The following is a 16737-nucleotide window of genomic DNA, read 5'->3' as shown; positions in this document are numbered from 1 at the left end:
TTAGGACATACTAACATGCAAGTTAAAAGAAGTGACTGCAGTTGCTTAGTTTTGTGATGATGATTAATAATCGCATGCATGCAACTCACTGCATTTCTATTTTCCTCATTATTTCTTACATAATGTTTACCATTTAATTTATTAATTCTAAGAAGTATCACTTATTTAATTAATTATTAATTACTAAACTCGCGCAATATATTGTGGGTAACACCTGCCGTTAAAGTCGTTTTGCAATCTGCATTTTGTATTTTTACTGGAAATAGTTCACCATCCGAGTACTCATTTCAACATACGATTTTGGACATACACATCTAATTTCAAATACTATTAAAGGGACACCATGAAACTTTTGGCCACTAGGGGGTGCTAGACACGTATTTTTCACTTCTAGCGCCCCTAGAGCCCACAAGCGCCGCAGCACTGTCGCAAAGGAAAGGAACTGGCCAACCTTAAAACTAAACTAAAAACTAAACATTTAAAATGCTAAACGATCAACATTTTGAGACAACAGGGAGAAACGCAGTCATGTTACAACTTTCTGATGAGGAACTCGTCGTGGCAGAAGCCATTTCTCAATCTGAAGGTTGCAGCCTCCGGATGTCGTATTTCTAATACGTCATCAAGACTGTCTTATTTCACAATATTAACAATTACAAAGTTGACTATTATACTTAGTTAATCGTAAATTGTTGCAGTATGCTTATGACCTGCGAATGTAATGCTCAGTTTACCTTAATAACCCAGGCTTGACGACGTGTGCAGCCTGCATATTTGACCTCCGGAGGCTGCAGCCTTCCAATTCAGAAACGACCAGACGTATTTCCTTGCCTTTTTCCAAACAAATATTGTTGCATCCTCTCTCTCTACCTCGCCACCAGGATTTTCCGCAATGGCGCTCGTTATTCCTCTTTTTTGTGTGAAAATCGCTCCAAATCCAAGTAAACCGATGCGTTTAGGTCTGCCGCTTTGTAATACGTCACGCGAGTGACAGCGGAACGCAGCAAATGAGGAAGAGAGAAGAGAGAAACGCTCGGATCTGATTGGTGAATGAATAGGGTTTGGTTTTACACTGTGAGCAAGTTTGAGTGCTATAGCATCCTGGATTGTAATGTAAATATCATAGACACAGTAAAAAGAAAGGTAAATACGTGAACACAGCATCTGAATACAGGGAACTATATGCAATATAATCGCCGTAATTTATAAAGAACATCGCATTTATGTATGAATCAACAGTTTATATAAAAAATTGCCTTAAAGGGGAATCGAACCCGGGTCGCCCGTGTCATAGGTCCGTGACACTAAAGACTGTGCCACAGAGTCACATATTAGAAACTGCTCTCTACACTCCTTAAGTAGCCTCCAGCAAAATTCACGTTAAAAACAAATTGTGTGGAGGAAGTGACGTATGCCGTAAAGCAGTCGAATTTTGTAGTTTTTTTTTGTGCTCTGGTTACTACCAGAAACCCTAAGTTTTAAAATACGAGTAAAAGTGATACAGACCCCGTCAGGCTATGGTAGACATGTCATTCAACCTATTTAAAGTCGATGTACTATCACAAGGGTCTTGAAAATGTATTATGAAGGTTGAAAAATTACATGGTGTCACTTTAAGTACGGATAGCATGCACACTGGGAACCAGCAAGTACTATTGGACAACAAAACCACGTGATGGTTGCCCAGTTCCGCATTCACTCACTCACATGGCTTTGCAGTTTCCGGTGAGTATTGTGTTGTTGTCCCTACTAGTATGTTATTTTATAAATCTACCATAGGGTGTACGCAGATACAACAGCGTCATTATTTAAAGTTATAATATGAGAGGATACCACAAATGTGTTTTAATATGTATTAGCAACGGCAAATGCAACGTTTATGGATGTCTTTATGCTTTAGTTATAGCCCTGTGATGTTCCTGTCACAAACTAGGGGACGAGTAACAGGTTGGAAGTGTTACAATGTCAGTATCTCTTTCAAGTGTATCACTTTTAGTTTTGAGTAACAATAATATGCATAATTTATTTGTTAAACGTCTTGATAGTATTGTTGATAGTAAATAATACAGCATGTATAGGAATAGAGGATGAAGTTCTTGCAATATGACATTAAAAAATTAAGCATGTTGTGGTTGTCTCAATTTATATGAGGTCATCATAATTATAAAACAGTAAGCAAAATGATTTATTAAATAGTATGCTGCAATATAAATTGAGTTTAAATTCCGATATTAAATGTGTTCTTAATTTGTAAGCACCCAACCAAATCTGAATGATGAAAAACCGCCAAATAAATAAATCAAGTTGTCAAAATCTTGGAAAAACAGGCAGAATTCTCTGCTCTCAAACGCTGGTGGCAAGCATAGAAATGGCGAGTCTGCTGTCTGCGCTGAAACCACGCCCACTCAGTTCGTTATTAAGCCACCATTTTAGCCCCGCCCACATAATTCTGAAAAGAAATGTGGAAAAACATTAGTTTTTACTTGTTTCAGCAATGCATTACTAACATTTATAATGTGTTTATAACATTTCTCTGTAATTCCTGTACACAGCCTTGAACTATCCAGGTTGCACTTGCATGATGATGTCATTACTAATATTTAATCTCTATGTATATGCATACAGACACATGGAGCGTGTGTTGAGTTTAGGTTTGGGGCCACTAGCAGTCGGGACGGTCGGGTTGCTGATTTTGCTAAAAGTGATCCAGAGACTAAGAGACAAACAAAATGTTCAGGATAAAGTGGTGGTGATCACTGGTGCCAGTTCAGGCCTGGGCAAAGGTACACACACACACACACACAAATATAATGCTGTCTTTTCAATGAGTGTTAAAATATAATTGTGTTCTCTGTGCAGAGTGTGCACGGCTGTTTCATGCTGCAGGTGCCCGGCTGATCCTATGTGGACGGGACCAGAAGAGACTGCAGCAGGTTGTTGAGGAGCTGACAGCAATTCCCAGTGGAAAAACACAGGTAAAGATACGTGCTACGTCTTTTCAGATGTGCAGTAAGAAGTTTTGAATTATTTCAGGGAATTTAAAAATGCGATGTCATTGGTTTGAACTTATTTGTTATACACTGATATTATGTGCTATATTTATTATCTTATCTTGATTTATTTCCTTTATAGACTTATGCTCCATGCACTGTCACCTTTGACCTCTCCGACACGGCTTTGGTTGCCAAGGCCGCTGAAGAGATTTTGAAGTGCCATGGTCATGTGGACGTCCTAATCAACAACGCAGGCATTAGTTACCGTGGCAACATCTTGGACACCCACGTCTCTGTTCAGCGAGATGTCATGGAGACTAACTACTTCGGCCCTGTTGCTCTTACTCAAGGTGAGTGGATGATAAACAAAGAAAGATGAAATATTATTCCTAGATGATGGTACTTGGTTCATTTGTTTCTTTTTTTCTAGCTATTCTGCCCTCTATGGTTGATAGACGCAGTGGACATATTGTAGTCATCAGCAGTGTGCAGGGAAAGATCTCCATACCGTACAGATCTGCATGTAAGTATTCACACGGACAAACTCACATAATGATACTTTGGTCATTAAAAGAGCTTGTCTTTAGTTGTACAATAATTGGAAATAAACTGAGACCGCTGTGTTTTCTGGTTTTATTATATTTTAACTATTTGTTATGGTGACTTGTTTGCATTGCTGCATGTGTTGTTCAGATGCAGCATCTAAACATGCAACGCAGGCCTATTTTGACTGTTTGAGGGCTGAGGTTGACAGGTTTGGCCTGCAGGTATCTGTTATCAGCCCTGGTTACATCAGAACAAACCTGTCCATCAATGCAGTCACAGGGGACGGTTCCAAATATGGAGGTAAGAGCAAGAGTCAAACACTTTTTAAAATGTATTTAATTTTGCATGTTAAACTGTAAAATTGCATTTTTTTTATATAAATATATACATTTAAATGGTACTTCTATATTTTTCTTAGTAATGGACAAAACCACAGCACACGGGCGGGATCCAGTGGACATTGCTCATGCTGTTCTAAAGGCTGTCCGTCACAAACAGAAAGACGTTGTATTGGCTGGGCCATTGCCTACTGTGGCCATCTATCTTCGTACACTTTGCCCTGCTCTCTTCTTTAAAGTGATGGCGTCACGGGCTATAAAAGAACAAAAACTAAAAGAGGAATAAGTAAACACGCTACTGGTGAAATGAGGATCCCAAGTCATATTTGCATTTGTCCTCTTAAAGTTTTAGAGCTAAAAATCTTTGTATTTCACTTCACAGTCCAGTTCTTTCAATGCCCAGATCTGCCATTGCTTGAGATTATGTTTTAAATATTTATTTCTCTGCAAATAGTGATTGGAAATGGTTAAAAAACATGTAAGCAAATCTATACAAGTAGTTGATCCTGGCAAGTTTTTGTCACACATGATTGTTGGCAGTAAGTCACATTTCTCTTCGTAGTTCCTCAAAAGCTTTTTTTCAATCTTTTAAAAATGAATGTAATGCATATTTTTTAGTCAGAAACAACATTTCAGAACATGATGTTTTTCACAATATTTTTAAAATCCCATTTAAAATATTATGTCAGGTGGTACAATCAATCATTGTTAATGTTTTATTGCTTCCTGTGTCGTGGTGATTGTTTGTTTATTTGATAGTGGCATTTAAAATTATAATCCTGAAAAAAATGTGTAAAACAACTTTACCATAAAACTAACATTTGAGAACTACACATTTAAGAACAGTAATTTAAAAGTTTAATGACACCAGTGTACCAGAATACCCATAAAATTAAACTAGCTATTTTTCATTCAGCTATAAAGACCACCTGGGGTTCATTGGGTGATGAAATAACATTTTTACTCTTTATACTTTTTAATAAGAGGTAATTGCAATTATATTACCTGGACATTTGAAAACATCCAAAATGTTGGACAAACATTTTTCAATTATCCTAACATCCCTACAACTACTAATATTCATGAAGTTGGTTTATAATAAAGGTGTGGAACATGAACTATTGCCAAAGTATCCAGATAATTTTTATAATTTAAACACCATTTTTAACAATTGTCTTAAACTGCTAATTTGAACAGACAGTTTCCCCGCCTGCCATTTTTCAGGTTTTATTAAAATACTGAAAATGTATTAAAAATAACTAGGTTTTATAGAATAAAGTGACAGGTCACAAATGTATTAATTATTTTTAGAGTACACAGAAATATTTAGTCGTATGACCCACATGTTGACCCTTATCACTAATGATTCATTCATCACACTAATACCTCTTATTAAACACATTTTAAAGACCTATAAAAAGATTGTCAATTATGCATTAGCTTAAGTTAGATTCTCCTATTAATATTAATGTTGGCAAGTAATTTAAATAGCTTCTCACAAGTAGGTTTTTACTAGCATATTATATGAGACCAGTGTTCATGCTGTTGGTCCCAATAAAAATTCAAACTGACATCGTTTCGCATACAGCTTGATTCCAAGCTTGCCGATTTAAACCTGCCCACCTGCATGGAATATACTAACAAGTAACTCAGACATTACTTAAAAGTGTATAAGGCTTAACCTTCAGAGATGATATTTAAAATGAAAAGTTAATAAAGATACATCTCCTGTAAATTCTATTCAGATCTTCTTTAACCAATAAAATAATCAAAATAGATAAGAGGTGAACAGTCTAAATACAATTTTAAAGATCTGAAAGTACAGAAATTTGTTTATTGTATTTTGCATTACAACTACATTTCCTTTAAACTATTCATTTTACTTTATAAAACACAAACACACACAGATTAGATTATAGATTTTGATTCTCTTGTGACAGCATGATCTTAAATTAAGCATTTTGATTGTATAGTGTGTTTTTGGACACAGATATGAAGGCTTTTACCCCGAACAAAAACCCTTATAGGAATACAAGGTTAAATAAAAACAGTAAGTGTGGATTTGATGTTAATTACCAATTTTTAATTGGTTTCTTTAAAAAGGTATCATAGATGATTCTTCATTTAAACATTAAGCTTTTGTGTGGGATGCATTTTGGATGTATTTTTTTTACAATGTCTTATTGAATCTCCATTTGCCAACTACATTTTTTAGTCTTCGTAACGATGTTATTTTATTTGTTGTTAATTAATGCTATGCAAAATTACATTTTCATTTGTAATCTATAAATAGAGACCTTTCTTCTTAAAAAGCCATAACTTACAAGTTAATGTTTATGTTAAAGGGATAGTTCACCCAAAAATAATTTCTTTGTTCTGAGGAACATAAAGGAAGAGATTTTGAGAAATGTTTGTAATCAAACCATTCGTTGCCCCTATTTACTCCCATAGTATTCTTTTTTTCCTACTATGGAAGTGAATGGGGTCCAAAAACGGTTTGGTTACAAACATTTCTCAAAATATCTTCCTTTGTGTTTATCAGAAATTTATACCGATTTGTAACAACATGAGAGTAAGTAAATGATGACAGAATTTTTATTTTTGGGTGAACTATCCCTTTCATACATCTAACTGTGAAGTCTGCATGAGACCCTTCAGGGTCAAATAAAGGTTAATAAAGGTTGCAAGAGATGCCATTGAGGTTAAATCTCCTACTGTTTAATGAAAAGGTGACGCACCAAAGGCAGGGTACAGTAAAACTACACAGAGGGAGAAAAGAGAGGTCATTCTTAAAACATATCTGTCTGTCCACCACACGCACAGTCCGACAGGTCACTGCCCAGGCGCGGAAGCTCCGTGTGGATGGCAGGTGCCGTGGGATGGGGAGAGGGGCTGGACAGGCGCAGAAAAGGAATGGGAAGGAGGTTCAAGTGCACTGTTGAGATCATTTAAAGTACAGAAAAAAGGGAAGATTCATTCTAGTATGTATAAGCTCCTCTCAACCCATCTCCTTAAACATCCTATCATCCATCCGTCTGTCCAATCTTTAACCGGTTGAAACCAAAACCATGAAAAATTGTGACAGAGAGAGCGCTGATTTTGTCTTGCCACTTGTTCTTTTCTTTTGTTCCAATCACTCTCTCCATCGGTCCATCCGTACGTTATTGTTTCGTGTGTATGTTCGGGTATGTGTGTAACTGCCAGTGTTGGGTGTAAAGTAGTGCTTCTCACCTCCTTGCCACGTGTGTGTGTATGTGTGCGCATATATCAGTATCTGTCGGCATGTGTGTGTGCATGTGCCAAAGAGCTCATACAGCGTACAGTTCATAGATCTTCTTGGCACAGTACGCCAGGGCCGCCAACGCTATCGTGTTGTGCAGTCTCTTTCTGTGCACGTCGTCCCGTCGAACCAGAACCACTGGCGTAGAGGAGGTGAGCGTGTGCAGGGGCAGCCTCGAGAGCTTCTGACTGTCGTACTCCACCTGGTATTTGCAGCAGGGGTCGAACTGCCAGGAGATGCCGTATAGGGTGGCGCAGGCGAGGCTCAGAGCGCCAGCCGGCAGCGCCACGTAACGGGAGTAGTCAGCAGGAAGAGCGAGCGGCGTCAGGAGGCACGCGGCCCCTGCCAGTACGGCGGTTTTATGCAGGCAGTTTCCGACGGCTACCCAGCGGGCCGTCTCGTCTCCGATGCGCGTGGGCTCGATCACGATATAACGATACTGAGCCTCCAGAGCTTGCTCCAGCTCGTACTCAAACTGCTCCTGAGCATTCTCGCCATTGTAGATCTCATGGACGATGTAACACTCTGTGGCCGCCATCACTCCCCTTAAAAAAGAGAAAAGAGAGTTGGTCATAGAGATCTAGTGTCAAACTGATCTGACAGCTCACTTTGTAGACTCAGTAAGCACTTAAAGGGATAGTATACTTAAAATTCTAATATTTATTAATTGTCATGTTGTATGGTCAAACACATAATCTCCTTTTCTTTCGTTTGTTGAAGATATTTTAAGGTTTTTGTGTCTATTCAGTGGAAGTCAATGGGGGCAAAAGTGGTTTGGTTACAAACAAACATTATTTTAAAATCTTTTCTTTAATGTTGTGCTGATGAAAGATTGGTAATGGGATGATGGTGATTAAATTATGTTTTTTTATATCTTTTAAACACTGAGATATATCCAGATTTCTGCACATTGGACATCACAACCAATAAAACACAATAACTCATATGGGTTGAAAAAAATCCATTCTGACCAACACAATTTTTGTCATGTTATGTACCGGACTAACAGCCAGACCACTGTTATCTATCGGCAGTCTAAGTTTGCATACTGAAACATGAACTTTTAAACGATAGTCAGAGAAGTGGAAAAATGTTAAAGGTGCCAAAGAATGCATTGAAATAATATGTTAAATTGTTCTTTGATATTTATAGAGAAGGTATTTAACTTTATTAAATGCAAAAATTTCCCAGAAACGTTTTACATATCTATTTACAACCCTAGAATTTGTCCTTTAAATTAAATTGTCTATTATTTGCCCTATTTGTAAGTGTCATGAATAATAATTTTGAACTCTGCTCTGATTGACTCTGCTCTGAGGCTCATGTCAGTAGCTCACATTTTGACAATTTTGTACTTAATTTAATGTTGGGGCTTACATTTTGGTTCAGCTCAGTGGTAGAAAATTGCGTTTGCAGCGCAAAAGGTCATGGGTTTGAACTGATAAAAAAATGTCTAGCTTGTAATGCACTGTCAGTCGCTTCTGCCAAATGCATAAATATAAATATATAATATTACATCTCGACTGTGACATCATCTTTTGCATGCAAGAGGTTTACATAAAACGAGGAAACAAACGCGTTTCAGGCTCATGATATGTCCTTACCATGTACAGAGCTCTTATTATTCATCTATGCCTAGGTAAACACAGTGTTTTATGTTATGGCATCCTTTAAATACAAAAAATAAGTGTCATATTGCCAAATTCTTCATGTTTTAAACTGGACACTATTTGGAAAATGCAGCAGGGCTATATTACTCTATATAGTGAATAGAAGATGCAGCTATCTTTTCAGGCTTCTGAAAAGTTACCCATACTAGTGTCAACTAAACAATATGTACATTTTAAACCGGTGTTTAAGTGTTGGCACAAAAAACTAACAGTTTACAGTTTAAGAAGACATTTTAATCAAGCACGACACTTACTGTAAAACTTCCAGCGCATGTTATCTGCACGTACACATCTCCTTGAAACTCGCTGTCCCGCTTTCTAGAGCTTCGGCTGTCTCGTCATTATAAATGATATACAGACTATAAAGCCCACATTTTAATGTACTAACAGTTGTGATGTCTGACATGTAAATAACACTAAAATTGGAGTTTTATTCTTTTCGTGACACCTTGTTATTTGAGTGATCCCAGAGCCAGTAAGCTAATCAAAACATCACATGAGCTGGGTTCAGACAAGATTTTTCAGACTTTCCAAGCTGCACAAATCCCTTAACGACGTGATTTGTTCACAACAGCAAACACGCGTAAAATTTACTTTGAGACGAAGCATTTTGTGTGACGTACTGATAATTAACCACAGGTTTTAGTGTAACTGACCTCTCCCTGCTGACTGGGACACCGCGCCTCCTTCCCAGCGACGCCATCTTGCACAGCAACTGACTCGAGATGACGCAAAATTCGCTGCTATGCATTGTGGGAAATATAGTTCTACAGGTCCCGCAATATTAATAAATGTAAAAGCTTCGCATCACATCCACGAGACTACAAATCCCATTGATCAACTCGGTAAAGGACCCTACCATCTATAAGGATGTTTAATACAACAGTAATATTTGCTTTCTTTTTTTCAAAGTTAATGGTTTGTAATGTATGGACCACGGGGTTTTAATATGATAGACAGGTTGTCGTTGTGTTTATGGTTTCAGTCGTGCAACTTCATACTACAAGAGCGTGTTTTTATTAGAATTCATGGCCAATAGAACGCAAGGACAACACTGTCAGTAGGACAGTCCATTCCTAAGATTTACGATTGGCGCTCTGACAAATGGTTAAACGGTTTGTATCGGTTCCATTAATTCGTTAAATATTTTTGGCGAGAGGACACTCACCCATAATGTGGTTGATTATTGTTGAGGCAACGAGTTCCGTACCCCTGTACAGCGCTCACGAAGCTTGTGCCCTCACTGCCCTGCGCGTCTGCCTGGTGTTATAACTATAGGCATTGTCGACTTCATGCTGCGCATATGACGTCAAAGTCCCGCGAGAGCGAGTCTAAATTAGATTTCTCCCTATTTCTCGAATCGCGCTCGCGGTACTTTGACGTCATCTGGCGCTGTATGAAGTCGAACAAGCCTAATTATACCGTGCTAGGTAACACGCGTAGCTTATCGCTCTCTGTCTCCCCCAGTAGAAACAAATTGCATAACATGTAAGCGTCTAATATTTAAAAATTGTCGCATTTGTGCTCGAATGAGATAAAATTATGTGTTTTATGTTATGTTATCTATCAGTTTATTTTTGAAATTGTATGATCACAAACACAAATTAATAGTACCTTATCTATATCAAATAAATTGTAAATTGCAGTGATCAGATTAAAGGAATTTGTAATTTCACAATCTGGGTCCTGGCACTTTAGATTAGGTTTAATGCTTAGTTAATCTTTAAAGGAATAGCTCAAATAGGTTCACAATTTTTTGGATAATCCAAATTCCACAGGGACTGAATTCCTCAGTGTACTCTGCTTTAAAACTGACAGTGGACAGATGTTGTAAGAAAGGACCATGATGAGCAAAGGCATATAGATGTATACACACTGACCTAAATAAAGGTTGTCTGTAATGGTTTAATATGATAATTTGTGACATGTATATATACATGAATCAAAATATCTCTATCGCAATATTTGGACGATGTCTGATGCATACTCCTAAAAATTAAACAAGGGGCAAATACAATGTTTTTTAAAACGTTTTATTCAAAACCATTAAGAGTAATAGTAAGAGTACATAAGTGTTTAAAAACCAATGAATTCCAGGCATCTTTAGTCTGTGTAACATCATAAATATTCAAGGTTGTTGTAACAGAGTCTACTTGTTTTCCTTGAAATTATGGCCTCCATGATCATAACCAAGAATATCACGATCATTGAGGGTGGCACACGTTTATATCACAGTGCAGAATATGCCACAGCCTGCTCTGTGTACTGCCTACCCTGCATATAATGAATCACGCTCAGTGAATAATGGAAAGTATTTACGTTGACAATCATACATTCACCCATTCCATTCAAGGCATCTCTCACACACACCCTACAACATGTAACAGAATCCTCTATGCAGAGGTGCATTATTGTTTTTATTAAGTGTGCATCCTGAGAGGTTCAGCCCTGCGAATTATAGGGTGGGCGATTGTCTTTATCATCTCTGGGAGTTCCTCACTGGCCATATACTAGACCCACACATGCAAAAGCAGCCCGAAACATGCACGGAATAAAATGGCTGTTTCTTCTAGGACACTGATTGTGCTATTCCTTAAATCAATGCCAGGCTGGATGTGCACTGCGTATTGTTTGAGATCCTCTTTGGGTGTGCGGGAATACATACATGTGCATCTTTCTCATAAGCACCACTAAACCTGAAGGCATACGGCCAGAGAGCCACATGGAGTCTTGGAACGCTCTTATGATCATATCAAACAGTTGATATACTGAATTCATAAAGGGTGCTACGCCATGACTTGGCTTGAAAATACCAAAACACTTTTAGTTACTAAGAGACAGAGTCTCTTGCCCACCTCGAAGTCCACACTCTTCTCTCCCTGCCCATAAGAAAAGCTCTGCGAAATCATTACACATACACACGCTGTATAGTTTCATATACTTCTCCTCCAGTCTCATTCACTCTCTCTCACAAACAACAATTAAATCTTTCGTTTTAGTGGAGTTTTCAAGACCAGTCAGACAGGTTAGGGATATCCCCCCCACCCAATCCCAAAACATCCTATTCGAATTGAGAGAACTTCATTTCCTGTCCCCATTTCTCTCATGCTTTCAATGAAGGATGTGCTCCAAGTAATGGGGGTGAGGATTTTCTTTGACGTATTTCTGGATGTACCAGCAGGTCAAGTGAGCTTTCAGGTCCTCCTCTACCACAAAATCCATTGCGGCCTAAAGAGGACAAACATAAATAAAACTTAAATGTATAAAAAATAAACAACAGCGGTATGTTATTGTATATAAACTGATTAATGTTGATCTAAAAGGGTTTCTACAACCTTGGCTAAGTATTTGGCAATCTCTCGTCCTCTGTATGCTTCAGGAACCTCAGTGTGCTGTAGATCAACAGTCTTCTTCCCCACATATTCATAGAGCAGCACAGCCCTGTCATGGGAACCTTTAGACCAAACACAAATGAGCAAAATATGTCTCAATATGCCTGAGGCCGGGATTAAACGGATTTAAAGCGAATCTGTTGTGTGTCGAGAGCATCCGGTTAATATCATTATCTAATTTCTCTATCGATATACAAATAATATAGATTAACAAGAAAAGTAAGGGCTTTATTTTCTTTAGACATAATGTAACAGCGGGAAGTAAAGTGATGTCTGGATAGGATGGCTAGCCAGACAGTATGCTAGCAACTTAGTATTTTTGCTAGAAATAATTTTTTTTATTTGAACAAATGAACAAACAGTGGCTATTGACAACAATACATTTCGATATTTCCGCTCCGACCGGAACAGAAAAACAACTAAAATCGCAGTATTAATCGGATATATACTTATAAGGAGGATGTTAAAATAACAGAACCAAGGGAACTGCATCCATTTAAGGTCGAAGTGGGGGTTCCCTTCATACCAGCAAAACAACTAGTTCGTGTGATCTCCACTGGTTCCATAGCAGGAAATATGCCTTGTTTACATACACTGCGAGTTAATACGTAATGTGTAACTACATCGGATTACATTCGTCGACGTGTTAATCATGTCGGGGAATCTAAAGATAAAAACAAAAGGCACATTTAATAGGGGGTCGTTCGTTGGTTTGTCTTTTTCCCTCCCGCGACCACCATTTCGCTATCTGACGCATTACTGACCGTTGAGTCTGATGCTGAATTGTCGCCTTTTCTTGTCGTGCTCCACTCTAAATGGCGTGTTAATGTCGAGGACGTTCATCTGTGTAGCCTGGGCCATAACGTCTGTGTGTCTGCTAACCGTATTTCAGTGTACCACGGCTGGTTCGAGTCTGATGAGAAGCGCATTCATGCCTCGGCGAGATGAGGACGAACATCTGATCCAGCGAAAACACGCCATCCACGGAAATCAGCTGTGAAGTCACGTGCTCGTCGCTGACCAATCAGGAAAGAGATATTGTTTTGACGCGCGCGGGTCTCGTGTGCTCAAATGCTCGTGCCACGTTCGGCCGCCAGATGGAGATGAAGGGATGCATTTTTTGTTAAAAAGACCAATTTAAGCATTTTTAAAGGGATAGTTCACCCTCAAAAAAATTCTGTCACCATTTTCTCACTTTCATGTTGTTCTAAACCTGTATGAGTTTTTTATTTTATTTTAATGAACACAAAAGAAGATATTTTGATAAATGATGCCGTAAGCACACAGTTGACGGTACCCATTGAATTCCGTCATATTTGTTTTTTCTTCTACTATGGAAGTCAATGGTTACAATCAGCTGTGTGCTTACCATCATTTACCAAAATATTTTATTTTGTGTTCATGAGATAAAAGAAATTCATACAGATTTAGAACAACATGGGGATAAGTAAATGATGACAGATTATTTTATTTTTTGGGTGAACTATCCCTTTAATAAGCCAGTATTTTTGCAAAGCTTATTTGCACATTTTATAAAAACAACACTAATTATGTTTCAAGAGTTTATAAATGCATAATAAACATTTTGTGATTACATTTTTATAGATTTTTAAATTATGCAAAACTTAGTTATTTCCAGTTACTTTAGCTATACAATAAAAAGCATTAGCTTTCCACTGATATGTTCGTACTTTTGATATTTCTGTAACCATAAAATGTAGAAAAAATTGTTATTTTGAAGAAATTAACTAAATAGGTCACATGAGTGATCATCAAGCCTAAATATAAAACCATATTGATATCTGGGGAAATTATTATTTCAGTGAATCGTTTAATTTTTAAATTTTTTCTGTTGTTTGGTCATTTTCTTCTCAAGACAACTCCCCACAAATACAAAGTTTAGATGACTGATATTATGATTATAAAATATCAAATATAGAAATCCTGAACACTTGACCAGTAAGTAATGGGTTCTGGGTAAAAACATACACAGAAGAGACAGAAAGTTATATAAATGACTTTAAATCTCATTTTGAGCTACATAGATCTCAAATCTATAATGTGACAGTCAGTTATGTAACGGTTTCTTTGCTCACAGACATAGAAAAAAAGACACAATTAACAACTACAGCAGATCTTGCCAACACAGTATGAGTATAAAAACATTAGTTTACCCACAAAGGCATGTTAACCAAGCAGTCTAGGAAAACCAATGAAATCTATTGAGATCAATTTGTATTTCATAGTTACATGGATATATAAAGATAAAATGAAATATAAAAGGTTATCTTTTTTTCTAAAAGGTTACATTTAAATAACAAATACAACCAGGGTCTTTTTCATTAACAGCAATAAAGATTATTTTAGTTGATGACACATTTTCACATAAATAATCATTTATCATAGCACCTCTCAAAAATAACAGTAATTATGTATGAATGACACATACATAACACATATTCATTTCAGTATGATTTTAAGTGTGTATAAGATTGCACAACTTTCTTATGGCTTGATATCCATAAAAGCTGCATAAATATATTTAAGGCCTCTCTAATATCTTCTTTAGTGTGCTAATGACATCCTCTCCGCTTTTCCAGGGCACCACAGTGGCCTTAAACTCTCCAGGTTTGGCTTCCCCCATCTCTCGGATCAGTTTATGCATTGGGAAGTCCCAACGGGGGAACGCAATATCACCTGGTGATAGGGTTAGTGATGGGCAGAAATCATTGGCACCATCACCTACATACAGAACCTTCTGATAGGGTCGCCCACCCCTCTCACGTATGCGCTGGGCCAAGTACTGTCTCACCACCACCGCCTTGCACATGTTCGCCGGGCACCGCAGGCAGTCATGGGAGTGGAAGGGGCGAAGCTGCAGCTGCCCATTATCATCAAAGTGAGCTGGGTTGCTGAAAATGCGTAGAAACAGTGGGCGGAACCCCAAGTGCTGCAGCCACGTCTCTATGAAGACTGTATTGGCATCAGACACACAAATGACCTCAAAGTCACGTGATGGCTGGGAAAGCAAGAACTGCAATAAGGATGGGATGCCAGGGCAGGGAGGGAGCTTTTGCAATGTGCTTCTGATGGCTGCCGGCGTGACCCCCTGTTCGGCGAGGAAGGCCAGCACACGTTGCATGTACTCATTATAGTGACCAGGGCGGTACGTGTCCTTCAGCCAACCGGGCAGGGCTCCACCAGGCGCCGCGGTAACCATACAGTCGTCGCTGCACTCATCCACAAGGGTCTCATCAAAGTCAAAGAATATAAGGAAACGCCTATCATTAGGGGGCTGAGCCTGAGCTCTGCTACTATGCTCATGATGCTCCTCTGCTCCTCCAGGGGGGTGGGATGGGGAAACACAGCAGTTGAAGACAGAGTCCCGCATCATGGACAAGAATAATAAACAGACAGTACAAGTTTCCTTCTTTAGCTCCTTTTGCTCCTCTTCTGCACAAAAAGGAGAAAAGTTCATTTTCTGATACGAATTTTAACCAAACAAAAAAGTAGAACAGGAAGGATGACTGGACAATACTGGTCTAGTTTTTTTTAGATGTCTGAAATAGCTGTTACAAAAGTTTTAACATTCCTCTCACAAAAACATCTGTTTTTCACTCTGACAATCTTAAGGTGGTGACAGATGCACAATAAGAAAACTATACATAACCTATTGACACAATTCAAGAAAAGATAAATGAGGCTAGACGTATAAAAAGAGACCTTGTTAACGTGTTATAAAACATATTTATTACTCTTGATCAAATTATATGATCCATTCAGTAGATAATTCTGTTTATTCATACACTAATAATAAATCTATCAACTCACATTTATCGCTTTGAGGTCGCCTCTGGGCACTGTCAACCTGTAAGAGCACGAGAAAATATGACATAATTAAGATGAGAAGTTACCAAATATGCGATACAAGCAGCGTGCAAATTAAACCTTACTAGGTGCAACTTAACGTTGAATAATTAGCATTATGTGTATATTTCATATGGAAATTTGCTCTGAATTGCTCATGCAGCACCTATGTGAGATTGCTTTCACTTTATACATTGCAGATGCAGCCATATTTATTTACAAATTACCTGCACTGGACTACACTGATAGCTGATACTAGTTGAAGGTCAGTAGAGAAGTTGCAAATTATTGTCAAGCACGTCTAAACCTCTTGAAACACTGCATAATACAGTAAGCGATTATTGGTAAGTAAAAATAACACCTTACCTGTAGCTAGAAGTCTAGTTGATCATCACCACCTGTCTTCCTGACCGGCTGCGTTCTGGGTATGACCGGTTGTTCAACAGCGATGGAGATTTATGGTCACACGGTGATTCATGGAACCGCAGTGACGTTCACCGGCTAAGCCACGCCTCCCATCATTTGACGTAACAAACATTAAAAACCCGTTGAACGATATTATAAACATATTATTACATTCAACAAAGTATTTTTTTAAAATTTGTATTAATGTTTGGAAAAGATGTTCACAGATATGAATTTTATAAGGAA

The 16737-nt window shown here is 38.0% G+C and overlaps 4 protein-coding genes across 6 annotated transcripts; 1 reads left to right on the top strand and 3 right to left on the bottom strand.

Annotated features, from left to right (window-relative positions):
- Window positions 1-1613: 1613 nt before the first annotated feature.
- On the top strand, window positions 1614-5000 carry dhrs7b (dehydrogenase/reductase (SDR family) member 7B). Of its 2 annotated transcripts, none has more exons than XM_065280392.2 (7): window positions 1614-1725; window positions 2626-2783; window positions 2860-2975; window positions 3133-3343; window positions 3424-3516; window positions 3687-3839; window positions 3958-5000. In XM_065280392.2, the coding sequence occupies exons 1-7, from the start codon at window positions 1676-1678 to the stop codon at window positions 4161-4163; spliced, it is 987 nt and encodes a 328-aa protein (XP_065136464.1). In that variant the 5' UTR covers window positions 1614-1675; the 3' UTR covers window positions 4164-5000. The 2 variants fall into 2 exon arrangements, with proteins under 2 accessions (XP_065136464.1, XP_065136473.1); XM_065280401.2 differs by lacking the exon at window positions 1614-1725 and adding an exon at window positions 1746-1964.
- A 1573-nt stretch (window positions 5001-6573) lies between these two features.
- tmem11 (transmembrane protein 11) lies at window positions 6574-10131 on the bottom strand. 2 transcript variants are annotated; one of them, XM_065273144.2, is made up of 2 exons: window positions 9996-10131; window positions 6574-7702 (listed from the first exon to the last, which is right to left on the bottom strand). In XM_065273144.2, exon 2 carries the CDS (start codon window positions 7693-7695, stop codon window positions 7186-7188), a length of 510 nt encoding a protein of 169 aa, XP_065129216.1. In that variant the 5' UTR covers window positions 7696-7702; window positions 9996-10131; the 3' UTR covers window positions 6574-7185. The 2 variants fall into 2 exon arrangements, with proteins under 2 accessions (XP_065129216.1, XP_065129215.1); XM_065273143.2 differs by lacking the exon at window positions 9996-10131 and adding an exon at window positions 9484-9609.
- Window positions 10132-10869: 738 nt separating this feature from the next.
- natd1 (protein NATD1) lies at window positions 10870-13224 on the bottom strand. Its single transcript, XM_065273206.2, has 3 exons — window positions 12984-13224; window positions 12163-12281; window positions 10870-12055 (listed from the first exon to the last, which is right to left on the bottom strand). The coding sequence occupies exons 1-3, from the start codon at window positions 13078-13080 to the stop codon at window positions 11939-11941; spliced, it is 333 nt and encodes a 110-aa protein (XP_065129278.1). The 5' UTR covers window positions 13081-13224; the 3' UTR covers window positions 10870-11938.
- Window positions 13225-14224: 1000 nt separating this feature from the next.
- On the bottom strand, window positions 14225-16567 carry phospho1 (phosphoethanolamine/phosphocholine phosphatase 1). Its single transcript, XM_065273184.2, has 3 exons — window positions 16453-16567; window positions 16051-16087; window positions 14225-15672 (listed from the first exon to the last, which is right to left on the bottom strand). The coding sequence occupies exon 3, from the start codon at window positions 15611-15613 to the stop codon at window positions 14762-14764; it is 852 nt and encodes a 283-aa protein (XP_065129256.2). The 5' UTR covers window positions 15614-15672; window positions 16051-16087; window positions 16453-16567; the 3' UTR covers window positions 14225-14761.
- Between the last annotated feature and the right edge of the window lie 170 nt (window positions 16568-16737).

The sequence above is a fragment of the Paramisgurnus dabryanus genome, chromosome 3 (assembly GCF_030506205.2).
Source record: "Paramisgurnus dabryanus chromosome 3, PD_genome_1.1, whole genome shotgun sequence".
Taxonomy (NCBI): domain Eukaryota; kingdom Metazoa; phylum Chordata; class Actinopteri; order Cypriniformes; family Cobitidae; genus Paramisgurnus; species Paramisgurnus dabryanus.
Note: the sequence above shows the minus strand (reverse complement) of the source record. Positions and strands in the feature narration are given on the sequence as shown.

Excerpts from the sequence above, each read along its gene's own strand:
- natd1 (XM_065273206.2), bottom strand. The coding sequence starts at position 13,080 with ATGGCCCAGGCTACACAGATGAACGTCCTCGACATTAACACGCCATTT. Across the intron at positions 12,282-12,983 it reads ATTCAGCATCAGACTCAACG|GTTCCCATGACAGGGCTGTG; the intron begins GTCAGTAATGCG and ends TTTGGTCTAAAG. Across the intron at positions 12,056-12,162 it reads TTGCCAAATACTTAGCCAAG|GCCGCAATGGATTTTGTGGT; the intron begins GTTGTAGAAACC and ends TGTCCTCTTTAG.
- phospho1 (XM_065273184.2), bottom strand. The coding sequence starts at position 15,613 with ATGATGCGGGACTCTGTCTTCAACTGCTGTGTTTCCCCATCCCACCCC.
- dhrs7b (XM_065280392.2), top strand. The coding sequence starts at position 1,676 with ATGGTTGCCCAGTTCCGCATTCACTCACTCACATGGCTTTGCAGTTTC. Across the intron at positions 1,726-2,625 it reads ACATGGCTTTGCAGTTTCCG|ACACATGGAGCGTGTGTTGA; the intron begins GTGAGTATTGTG and ends ATATGCATACAG. Across the intron at positions 3,344-3,423 it reads CCCTGTTGCTCTTACTCAAG|CTATTCTGCCCTCTATGGTT; the intron begins GTGAGTGGATGA and ends CTTTTTTTCTAG.
- tmem11 (XM_065273143.2), bottom strand. The coding sequence starts at position 9,578 with ATGCATAGCAGCGAATTTTGCGTCATCTCGAGTCAGTTGCTGTGCAAG. Across the intron at positions 7,703-9,483 it reads GTCCCAGTCAGCAGGGAGAG|GGGAGTGATGGCGGCCACAG; the intron begins GTCAGTTACACT and ends CTCTTTTTTAAG.